Source organism: Haliotis asinina, chromosome 4 (assembly GCF_037392515.1).
Source record: "Haliotis asinina isolate JCU_RB_2024 chromosome 4, JCU_Hal_asi_v2, whole genome shotgun sequence".
Taxonomy (NCBI): Eukaryota; Metazoa; Mollusca; class Gastropoda; order Lepetellida; family Haliotidae; genus Haliotis; species Haliotis asinina.
Window position 1 is genome coordinate 42,832,043 of NC_090283.1, and position 13,342 is coordinate 42,845,384.

The 13,342-nt window shown below is 42.5% G+C and overlaps 1 protein-coding gene across 1 annotated transcript in view; it reads left to right on the forward strand.

Annotated features, from left to right (window-relative positions):
* The window catches only part of LOC137281587 (matrix metalloproteinase-24-like), an 86,837-nt gene that overhangs the window by 34,685 nt on the left and 38,810 nt on the right, over positions 1-13,342 (forward strand). Inside the window, exon 2 of the mRNA XM_067812917.1 lies at positions 2,804-2,927. Coding sequence (XP_067669018.1) covers positions 2,804-2,927 — 124 coding nt within the window. The remainder of the gene's footprint in view (positions 1-2,803; positions 2,928-13,342) is intronic.

Below are 13,342 nucleotides of genomic sequence, written 5' to 3' on the forward strand. Positions count from 1 at the left end.
TCATCATCATCATCATCATCGCTAGCCACCAGGATCTCCAGCTGTCGTGATCATTCATCAGCCGGCCGACGACCATCTTTATCATCACCGTGACCTCTGCATCACCCCAGCTATCACATGTCTGAAGCCCGTTTCTGGTGTCCCCGCCCTGATGTTGCTAGAATATTGCTACAAGGGGCGTAAAACTACACTCACTCACTCACTCACTATTAGATCAAGCCCATGGAGATTCCATTTTGACATCGCTCCCCTTCCCGACTCCATGTGATTATTTAAAGGCCTTTATCTTATGTATGCCTAATCAAGTGTCGCAGGACGATACACGACTGAAGAAACTATTAACCGAACTGGACTTGATCAGTTTACACATGTACAGTATCGTAGTACCCTGGCGTCCTGTGTCTCCGTATTACCATGCTGAGCAACATCCATCCTCTCTGATCCAAACATCTGCACCCAGCAGAAAATGGGTACCCGGTGGGATAAGTGAACATAAACCTTCTGGTGAATCAACTCGCCCCGGTTATCGACGGTAATGATAATCAGATTGTGGCGCTATGATCGTGCGCCTCCTTGGTGCGGAATTCAGCGCATTACAATGCTGTTATTATTACTACTGTCCCCGGTGTCCGAAGAGAGCTTCTAGGAAATGCCATACACACTCAGTCTAAATATAATCCATCAGCAACCTTAAGTTTTAAGAGTAAACCCCAATTAGTGATTCTTAGATCTGGTATCTCTGCTCAGCTCAGTGACGGCCGACCAGCCAGACTGGATCGACAGACCTAGCTTCTCTCAATCTGTCAACTTTGATGGACAATATACGTCAATCTCCAATTATAGGTGTATATTTATCATAAATATTTAAGTAACCGGAGAGTTGTTATGGGAATCGATCCCCAACTCATGTGTACACAGTCAGACACTGACGACTGGCAGATGTCAATGAACAGCTACCTCCCATTATGACGAGCAGCTGAGAGTCTCTACCACTACAGATAATCTATTGGCTCAGTAATAATTCATCGTGTACAAAATAGCAGTCTTAGAGATCGATCTGGTTCTCGATGGAACATTTACTATGAACACACACTGCGGATCACTGCTCTTATATAAGTAAAAGACATTCTGACGTCAATGGCTTTCATAGATATGGTCTATATGAGTCGTTAAGTTGTTACGCTTACGTATACAGTAATGACTAGGACGACAAATGAGGAGTGCATATCAAAGACGCACTTATCCTTCGTTGATGCTAAAACTATTGTTTTGTCAATGTCGTTACTGAAGAAGGCGATATGTGAATGTGCTGTGCGGTGTGCAATCACAGTCATGGTGTTGTTTGTGTATGCAAGACCCCGTGAAGCTCCGGGGTAGAATTTAGCCTTCAGCAACCAATGTTTGCCATAAAAAGCGACTACGCTTGTCGTAGGAGGCGACTAACGGGATCGGGTGGTTAGGCCGCTGACTTGGCCGATGGTCATGCTGAGTGCGGCGTAAAACTAAACTCACTCACTTGTGTATGCTTATAAAGTACAGCATAGTATATTGATGGATATGTCGTGGATGCCAGAGTACCTTTGCAGCATAAAATCACATGATTAGTTGTGTTAACTAAATGAGTATATTATGAATACACAGCATGTTGTGTCAAAGTCAAAGTAAAGTCAAAAGGTTTATAGTACAAAATGCCTCCGGCCCACACACAAGAGAGTATGTATATAACAAAAAGTTACACACAGGGAGTAATACGTTCTTTAAGCAATTCATTTCTTTTAACTTTGCGTGTTTAATATATGGTGAAAGGTTTAATATTTGAGATTCGTTCTTAGCAGTTAAAACATATGCGAAAGCATGTTGTGTCTTAAAGTCGTAGCATGTTAGTTTTTTTGAAAAGACACATTGTATTATGTAGTGATGTCCTTCTAAATGCGTACATTGTAATAAACACAATATATTGTGTCTCCAAATCGTAGTATCTGAGTACATTATGACATGTGCACACATATTCTGTCTCCGAATCGTGGTATCTGAGTACATTGTGACATAAGCACACATATTGTGTCTCAAAGTCGTGGTATATGAATATATTGTGACATATGCACACATATTGTGTCTCAAGGTCGTGGTATATGAGTACATTGTGACATATGCACATATATTGTGTCTAAAAAAAGTGGTATATGAGTACACTGTGACATATGCACACATATTGTGTAGTATATTGAAACTGCTCCGTGTTTTGTGTTGGTATGTTCTTCTCATTGAGTACAGTGTGATATACACAGTATATTGTGTCTAACAGAGGTATATGAGTATATTGAAAATACACAGTGTTGCGGGCTGGTAGATCCTTCTCACTGAGTACACTGTGACATACACAGTATATAGTCGTGGTATATGAGTATATTGTGATATACATACACAGTTTATTGCGCTGTGGTGTTCTTCTGAACAAGTACATTGTTATATACACAATAAAGTGTGTCTTAAACTCGTGGTATATGAGCATATTGTGATATAGAAAATATATTGTGTTGTCATGTCATTCTAAATGAGTTCATTCTAAGTACACAGTGTATTGTGTTGTGATATCCTGGTGAATGGGTTCCTCATGTATCTGAGTGCAGAGTAATGGTGATGTGCGATAAACTGTGCCGCTGATATTCCTCTGGAAGATACACCGTTAAATCAAGAAGCTTTGTACAACAACAGTCCTTTACTTAGCATTCATTTACATATCACGGGGTCAACGACATATTCAGATTCCCTGGCCCTTAATAAACTACCATTTCATTTTCAGGACTACCTCATAAAATATGGATACCTCGTGCCCCAAGATCCCAAGACAGGAGCATTGCGGACAGAGGCCTCGTTCAAGGACGCCATTCGACAGTTCCAGAAAATGGCCGGCCTCAATGTCACAGGTAGGTGCTAAATCATCTGTGTTCAGAGCGGCAATTGTTCCTGAGTCAGGGGGCCATATCAGTGGTGCTGATCCTACACGGTGTATCCTGACATGTCCTGTTCACAGAGCAGTGACACCGGTCTTGTCGATGCAATCGTGCTCTGCATCATCTGTCGACCTTGACTTTATTGATTGTAATATATCTATCGATTACTCTGTGCAAACACCTTCCATACATGACTCTGAGTGCGTGGGTGCGGCAGGAAATAGGTTACACCCTTGTTTGCAGAATCCCAGGCGCATGCACGCCCGGTGTGGCGAAGTCGAGGACATTTTGGGGCGAGAAACCGCATTCCGGACCAGCAGTTGCATTTGTGTTTAAATAAATCGTTGCATAGAATTTTATAATTTGGATATGATTACCTCGGTGTTCTGGATTTGGCCTAAACGGTTATATTGGTCAGTTAAATTGGGTGTCCTTGACTGCATCTCGTATTGTATAAAGATGCCCTTGGTTGTATCTTTTATGTCTTCCGAGTGTCTTTGAATGTGTCTGTTTTTTTTTTCGTGGGTGTCAGGTATCGCCTATGGGTGTCCTTGGTTTTATCTGCTATTGAATATGGATGTGTTCCGCTATATCTATTATTGAATATGGATGACTTTGGTTATATCTGTTTTTGAATGTGGATGTCCCTGGTTCTATCTGCTGTTGGATGTTGATATACTTGGTTGTATCCGTTACTGGACATGGTAATCCTTCATGTACTTTTATGGTATATGTAGTGTACTATATAATATATACCCGCTATTGCATTCAGGGATTATAAAATGGTCTGCTTTTGTCGCAGACTTAATATCCCTTTTATTATAGTTATTCCAGAAGCTGGTCAATCAAAACAGGTTACATATTTGTGGATAACCTATGTAAATCAACAATGGTCATCCATAAAGCTGTAACCATTGTGTATGATGCCCTATCATATGCAGGTGTTCTTAACATTAACTAATGTTGTATACAGGTGTCCTGACCCCTCAGTTGCAATGCATACAGACTGAAAACAGATTTCCTTCAGGCTATCGGCTATTGTAATCAGATGTCCATTGCGTTTATTTCTCATTGCATGCTGACATCATTATGTCATCTGTTATTGAATCCAGGTGTGCTTAAGGTTATCGGCGATAGTACCCTCAGGTGCTTTGCGTCATCTGGTATTATGTCCAGATGTGCTCTAGCTTGTAGCAGTATAAGTACCCAATTGTGCTTTACGTCATCTGGTAGTGTACCCCAGATGTGCTTTACGTCCTCTGTTACTGTACCCCAGTGTGATTACGTCATCTGCTAGTGTACCCCAGTGAGCTTTACGTCATCTGCTAGTGTACCCCAGATGTGCTTTACGTCATCTGCTAGTGTACCCCAGTGTGTTTACGCCATCTGCTAGTGTACCCAAGTGTGCTTTACGTCATCTGCTATTGTACCCCAGTGAATTCCACGTTATATGCTCGTGTACCCCAGTGTGTTTAAGTCATCTGCTAGTGTACCCCAGTGAGTTTTACGTCATCTGCTAGTGTAGCTCAGTGTGTTTACGTCATCTGCTAGTGTACCCAGTGTGTTTTACGTCATCTGCTAGTGTACCCCAGTGTGCCATTTGCTAAAGCATCCACATGTGCTTTACATTATTGATGCGCTATTGTATTCAGTGTGTTTTACGTCATCTGCTATAACTCAGATGTGTATTCAGATGTGATTTGTATTCCAACATGTGCTTTACGTCAAAAGCTGTTGCATACCGGTGTGTCCTACGTCATTTGTTATTGTATACAGGCGTTGTATTGTGTTCACGTCACTTGCTGTATGTATACACACTTCCGAACTGCTGTGACCTTAGTTGCCTATGACGTGACGAAGGCTTCACTGCGCGTGCTGTGACAATTACTGACAGTTACGTGGCGAAGCTCCATGATGCGTGCTGTGACTTGTGCTGCCACCCGGTGGCGTGTCAGTGTGAGGGCGTTCACACCTCAGTCCTGATCTGGCGTTCAGAGCAGAGAGGTGATAACACACATTAACACCACTGGAAAGTCTTCAGCAGGACTGGTAACACAGACTCTGATATTCTGAGTTTGTCCGGTCCCAGACATAGGAAGCTCTCAGCAACAGCGCTACCAGTGTGATTGATTGAGTGAGTGAACTTAATTTTACGCCGCACTCAGCAATATTCCAGTTATATGGCGGTGGTCTGTAAAATAATCGAGTCTTCACCAGACAATCCAGTGATCAACAGCATGAGCATCCAACTGGGAACCTAAGACCTGTGTCAACAAGTCAGCGAGCGTAACCACCCGATCCTGTTAGTCGCCTCTTACGACTAACACGGGTTGCTGAAGATCGATTCTAAGCCGGATCTTCATGGGATCTTCATCTTCATCTCCCAGAAATACACTTTCTTTTTATAAAATGAGATATGTGTATTTAAAACATCATTCAACTGGAATAACGCTAAAAACGACGTAAAACCGAACTCACTGACTCACCCCATGATCCCAGGGTGGACACAGTGTGAGGATACAGTTACCAGTATTACGAAATAGGCTAGATACAAGGCCTTTCTTCAGTAGGAATAAACCCAGTATGATAAGACTGTCAGGGGACTTAAGGTAATGGCTCGATGGAATTGGAGGGAAAGGATAGATTGAGAGTGGAGAAGTCTGTCTCACAGTCCCGGAACCATATTGTGTGCCTTACAGCCAAACCCTCCCTTCAATGTTGAAGCAGTGATTAAAAAATCCCATCGCCCGACGCCCGGGACAAGTCGGGAAATCAAATAATGGCATCTTACTTGTCCGTGGCCTTATTGCTAAATTCCACTTACGGTTTCACACTGCAAATAAACTTGGATTTCATTTCATATCTGCTCATAATATAACTATTAAATTTCGCATTGATAATCAAGTAAAGTTATCGTTCATAGAAATTTATCACTCTTGACAATAAATAGTCCAGGAAACATTAACATCAAACATAATTTATAAAATCAGGGAAGTGGAAAATTAGTCAGGACAGGTTACTTTCTTGAAGTCACTTGTCCTGTGGCAAGTGGCTTTTGTAAAAAAAGTGAACCCCTGCTGAAGCCCAAAATGAAGCATGTCTAGATTTCCCGAATCTCCCAACTCACTGGGGCTCTTTGTTCAATTTAAACTGATTTATTTGTCACTATCAAAGATGTATATACTCATGTAAACAAAGAAGGGAACGCTTGAAAGTACAAGTGTTCCTTTATCATTTCCAAGGTTCCACCCGCAATGCTATACATACCTAGTGAAGAAACATGGAAAAGAATTTGTTTCCATGAGTATATATATTAAGGGATTAGAGCTAGTGTATATGTCCGGTAGCAGTAGGGGGAACGAAAACGGACTCAGCGAAAAATTGGTTCGCCAATTACAGCGGAAGCTGTCAAAACCGGTATCTGTCCAATCCGGCAAGTTGCCAACACCAGCATAAAGTCTCAGTCCTACCCCTGACATGTACATTTATCATCAGCTATACAATTCAGCACGCTGTCTCAACCGGACTATTTCTACAGTCCCGATAAGTGCCGGTTTAAACAGCTTCCACTGTATTAACATTTCTATAGAGAGAAGATGGATGCGTGCGGAATGACACTGAATTATTTCCTTAAACTTATCACTTGGGGAGTATATTTGCACTTATATATAAAGGGAAGTGGCCATAAAGATGTGGCATGTATAAGGGAACCCATTAAAACTATAACATTCAATGAGGAAGGGTCGATAAAATTCAGCTCTACGACCATGGTTCCCCTTCTCTCCCCCACCTCCCCTCCCTCTTCTCTCACACCTCCGCCTATAATAAAGGATAAGCTCTTAATGGTACCGGGTGTTTTTGTGCTCCTGTTTACGTACGTCACGGCGCCTTAAGTAGCGGTTATTGGTGCTCTCACAATGACAACGATCTGCTTAAGATTCCCCGTCTCAATCCACTAAGCAAAATAGTCAAAACGCTTTACATACGCCGATGAAGCAACGACACTAGCCCTAATTATATCATCTGGGAATTATGATTTACTCTATTAACCATTTCCTGTGAATCGTTTGGAAGTGTACACCGACACCGTCGTACTGGGACAGATTCATAGAAGCCTGAAGAAAGGTGTATGATAACTGGCAGATAGCTTCCGGTCATGTACACATACATTCACTTCAATACATTCCTTGTAATAAAAGATTGCTCATCTCTCGCGGTATGAGCAGAGCGTGTTCAGCTTGGAATGACACGGAACTGCTGTAATCGACGTTATCAAGGATCTGGGTTGTTAACGATGCCGAGGCCAAGGAGCGTTTATTATCATCTTGGATGAGGTTTTAAGTGTTATTTGCTCAACTAGTCGAAGCAAGATTCTGGGGGATAGCTTTAGATAGTTATTCGTATTCATGCATTTCGTACTTTTGATAATCGGTGAACATTAATGTTGACAAGGGTAACTTTGACCGTGCCTTCATTCTGCAGTACAAAGAAGTGGCAATGACTTCATTCTGCAGTACAATGAAGTGACAATGACTTCATTCTGCAGTACAATGAAGTGGCAATGACTTCATTCTGCAGTACAATGATGTGGCAATGACTTCATTCCGCAGTACAATGAAGTGGCAATGACTTCTACGTACAGTGCTGTGAACTGTCACTGACTTGATCACTCATTGCTGTGAAGTGACAATGACTTCATTCTGCAGTCCAATGAAGTGACAATGACTTCATTCCGCAGTACAATGAAGTGGCAATGACTTCTACGTACAGTGCTGTGAACTGTCACTGACTTGATCACTCATTGCTGTGAAGTGACAATGACTTCATTCTGCAGTACAATGAAGTGACAATGACTTCATTCTGCAGTACAATGAAGTGGCAATGACTTCATTCTGCAGTACAATGAAGTGGCAATGACTTCATTCTGCAGTACAAGGATGTGGCAATGACTTCATTCTGCAGTACAAGGAAGTGGCAATGACTTCATTCCGCAGTACAATGAAGTGGCAATGACTTCATTCTGCAGTACAAGGATGTGGCAATGACTTCATTCCGCAGTACAGTGAAGTGGCAATGACTTCTACGTACAGTGCTGTGAACTGTCACTGACTTGATCACTCATTGCTGTGAAGTGACAATGACTTCATTCTGCAGTACAGTGAAGTGACAACGTAAGGCCTCTCTGTAGATCCTGGTAACAACTGATCTTCAGTAACCCATGCTTGTCGTAAGAGGCGTCTAATGGGATTGGGTTGTCAGGCTCGCTGACAAGGTCGACACAGGTCATCGTATCATAATTGGATAGATCGATATTCATGTTGTTGATCGCTGGATTGTCTGGTCCAGACTCGATTATTTACAAACCGCCGCCATATAATTGGAACACTAACCAAACTCACGTTCAACTACGCGCTCACTCACCCATGAACTAATGAACTCATGAAGTGTAAGAGCTCAAATCTTAACATGATTATCAACCACCTAGTCCATGAGATACGATATATATATCCAACAAACATCCAACGTTGCCAACGTGACGTCTCTTTTCATCTTTCAAACAGCGCCGGTACGGACTCGTTAATTTGTAATTTCTCTGTTTTATGTGAGGCACATTGTGCGCTACAGCTGTTGCACCATCGTTAACTGACCTTTCCCGGATGCCCCAAAGAATTGATTTCCATCCCGACTACCTGCACATCCCTCCCTCGTCACTCATGTCCGTTCTACACACGGAACATTTGCTTTATGAGGCCAGCGTCCATTTAAGTAGTTCATGGTACTACTTATTACACACGGGGCGGGACAGCGGTAACGTCTGGCATTCCTGTTAACGTCCCCTGTTTAATGAAACAGAGGCTGCTTGATGTGCCGGCATGACCCAATTCTATTCCTGGATCACCGATTGTTGGGCCTTCGTATCACAACTGTCTGGATGTTATTAGCTCAAATGATCGTAGACCAGTTGTTTTAATTCAAAGCTTGTAGGTCCTGACGTTTTAGGGGGGGTTTTCGGTTTCCGGACGAACAGTTAAACAATGCCAAAAGAGCTTTGAGGATTTACGGATGTGTCACTACCAAATTTTGTCACCAGAGATTTTATAGTTAGTGTGAATAACCTGTAATTGTAATTCTAAATGTATAGCTAATTTTGTTTCGCAATGATCTACAGCTGACAGCTGCTAAATCAATTCGTTGAAGACGTCGCATAAAAAGTTGTGTATGACGTAATTAACAATGGGTGACGTCATCGTGACGTCTAAGCTCAAATGAAAACTACGAGAAAAAGCGTGAGCACGCCAGTAGGAAGCAAAAGATAATGCTCACTGAAAATAGTGAAAACAATTTTCCAGATAGCCAAACCCCAGTGGGTAATTAATATTGATTTCATGCCACCTGTGGTCCCTCATAAAATATAGTTCGCTTCAAAAGGTACCTCCGGCCGATCCATATCAAAAAGGGTCAAAGTGACATGACCGCCTAGAATTTCACTGTGACTGTTTTCTGGATAACTGTCACACGCATGATTATGTCGATGATGATGATGATGATGGTGATGATGATGATGATGATGATGGCGATGATGGCGATGATGATGGTGATGATGATAGTGATGATGATGATGGCGACTGTATTGAAGATGCGGATGATTATGCTGCCTGTGTTGCGCTGCTGCTGATGACGACAATGATGATGATGATGATGATGGTGATGATGATGATGATGGCGACTGTAATGAAGATGCGGATGATTATGCTGCCTGTGTTGCGCTGCTGCTGATGACGACAATGATAATGATGGTGATGGTGATGATGATGATGGTGATGGTGTTGATTGTGATGATGATGATGGTGATGATGATGGTGATGATGATGATGATGGCGACTGTAATGAAGATGCGGATGATTATGCTGCCTGTGTTGCGCTGCTGCTGATGACGACGACAATGATGATGATGATGATGATGATGATGATGACGACGAAGACGACTCCGAATACAGTGATCAAAACACCATCCCATTTTCAGACAAGTATGGCGAAACAAAATGTCGGCCAATTCAGTCAAAGCGTCCGAAGTCAAATGTCACAGACAAATCAATAGCTACTGAGATTACCAGGCGGTTTGATTTGATTAATTGGTGATTGGCTGATTGTAAACACAGAAATCGACAATGAACCAATAACCATCAAGGTCGTTTTCTTTATGTGAAAAAGCCAGATTGATATTTCGTCAAATATATGAAGATGTCCAGTTTTACATAAGTCTACAAAGTTTTAGAAATCCAAATGGCGCTAGCTTATTGTTCTAGCCGAAGTACTCTGTGCTCTCTTAATCAAACCACAATATTCTTTACTTCTCTAGTCATTGAGAGCCGTGAAAATCCAGGGTAGAATTGATCTTCAGTACGCCAAACGGGATCGGGTGGTCAGGCTTGCTGACTCAGTTAACGTCATCGTTTCCCAGTTGTGTATGCGATGCCCACGATGTATATCACAGGATTGTCTGGTCCAGACTCGATTATTTACAGACCTCCACCACATGCTGAGTGCGGCGTAAAACAACAACCAACCAACTAGAGCTAAAACCCAGAAACCCAGGCATAGACCCTATAGGGTGAGAGACTACAAATGGGTGGAAAGGGGTTTTGAGGGATTCGAATAGCGTATATTTAAGAACTACTCTTTGAAAAGTTTGTCTTTGTATTTCATTAGGTAGTCGGAGAGACTGAAAACAATTTCCACGCCACTGCTTTGTATTGGAAGAGTTGTCTCATAGCCAACACCACTAGTCGTGTTTGTCAACGGATCTACACATGCGGCGTCACGCCGACACATCCCTCCATGGTATCTCTAGCGAAAACGCCTTTAAACGAAGGTCACAGACCGGGAGTGCCTTCCCACTGAATATTGGTATTGCCCTAGTGGTGCGCACGTATCTGTCCCCGGGTCTACCTAGTCCGTTGTGTACACACAAGGGGCCAATTAACAGGCCATATTGTCTGTTGGCCCAGCCAGATTCCTTCGAGAAGGCAGTCGAGGGTTGATTTCCAGAGCGGCGGGACAAGGGAAAAGTTGCCTCTACTTGGCATATCACACGCTCTCAAACTCATATGCACAAACTTCCGGGTGTGTTTACGAACGTATTGAAAATGCATTAACCTTACCTTGTGCAAAACCCTGCGAATCTATGAAGCTGAAGGAGGACGGAAGTGCTTATTTTGTTTGAATTCCGAAGTTTATTTAACGCGTGCCCTGGATAACAGACCAATGTTTTGCTCAATGTGAAGTCAACGCTTTGGAATTGTTTCAGTAGTGAAATAAATACATCGTTGGTTATGGGATCAGGTGGGCGTGGTCACTTGATAATTGATTCAAGGATGGGATTGAGGTTAGTGTTTCTCTGTACCGTAAATAATCGAATCTTAACCAGACAATCCAGTGATCAACAACATGAGTGCATTGAGCACTATTTCAGCGATATCACGACGGGGGACACCAGAAATGGGTTTCACACATCGTAACCATGTGGGGAATTGAAGCCGGGTCTACGGCGTAACGAGCGAACACAGTGACCACTAGGCTATCCCACCGCCACCTAAATCCACCTAAACTGAATACAATGGCAGAAAGCCTGAACACCCGATCCCGTTAGTCGCCTCTTATGACAAGGTAATTCCAAATAGAAAGAATACTAATTAAAGTCAAATGTACTGGAAGTATATCCCATCGTCGGAATCAAGTCGACCTTTAGAAACTGAATATCATTCGTTAGATTTCGTAAACATTTCTCTTTAAAAAATACCACTCAGAGCGTTGACCCTCGTCCATCCACTTGGACGCAGACGCTGTGAAGTGGACGGTACTGATACCATCGCTGCTACTGCAACATCCGACCACACAATCCGATTGCCAACATCAGCTTCTGAAGCCAACCCCGCTTTCTGGGCAGACTTCTCACATGACATGCGACTTCCGCTTCCGGTATGGAATCCATTTATAGAACCTCGCGGTTGGCACATTGCAGTTCAATTATTTAGGTTACCAAACACTTAAGCCTTCGGTTATGGATTTGACCCTGTATAATAACCACGTGAGTTGTTTCGGATTGCGATAGACAGACAAGGTTTACGACAAGGATTAGGCTTGCTACAAGGGCCCCCTGAGTGCTAAGCCCATGCACGTACAGTGAGTCAATCCTATAAAGAGGCAAATCTATAGAAGCAGACAGTAGGGACCGCAGTCTGATATTCAGTATTTTTTAGAAATTATCCTTTTGAGAATTAATTTTACCTTAGAGACTTGTGCAAGTGGAGGATCTGATAAACACATACATGTGTTTTTATGGTGATATATGTATACTGACCTATTTGTATGGCGATTGAAATCCATAGTATTCTGATATCCTTGTTTGTCTGCACGTTGGTGAATGTGTAGGGATACGTGTATGTCAATGATAAAAACAATTATTCAGGCACATGGCTGTAGACTATACAGTTGTCAGCTATCCTCGTTCAGCTGACTCGCAAGGATTCAGGGTTAGAATTCGCCGCACACTTCGGCCCCGACCCCCACCCGACCCTCCTTCACCATCATATCATCACACCCACCACACACACACACACACACACACACACACACACACACACACACACACACACACACACTCTCTCTCTCTCTCTCACACACACACACACACACACACACACACACACACACACACACACACCTTACTGCCTTCCATGCAGATGTGTATTTTGATACTCAAGATTTCAGTCACTGGACAGTGTGACTTGTGTGTGCGTACGTGCGAACGTGTGTATGTGTGTGTATGTTCATGTGTGTCTCATTGATGTACAAATGCATATATTCGGCAACTAACAGGATCGCACATGTATGTCACTGTAGCAGTGTAGCAGTGTAGCAGTGCAGCAGTGTAGCAAGTACGTCTTGCGGATGAATTATTATTTTATGTGAGATTGCTATGAGGTATGATTTTTAAAAGTCACGAGTTTAGGCATATCGGTCATGTGGCTCTGTATTCAAATATCTGTCAGGCTGCTATCAGCTGCGACTTTTACATTGCTTTAAAGTCTGTCTGTCACAAGTCTAGGTACATCGGTCAGTCACGTGGCTCTGTATTAAAATATCTGTTAGATTGCTGTCAGCAATGACTATTACATGTTTAAGTTTATCTGTCACATTATCTCTATATATCCATATGTCTTTAGCGTATCTATAGTCTTGTATCTGTTAGATTGCAGTTACATACCTTTCACATGTCTAATTGAGAATATCATTCTTTTTCGCGTCAGATTGTTAGTCAAGTATGTTATTTGCCAGCTATTACCCTTTACCTGCATTGATAAAAGATGTGGTTGCCCCCGAACTTT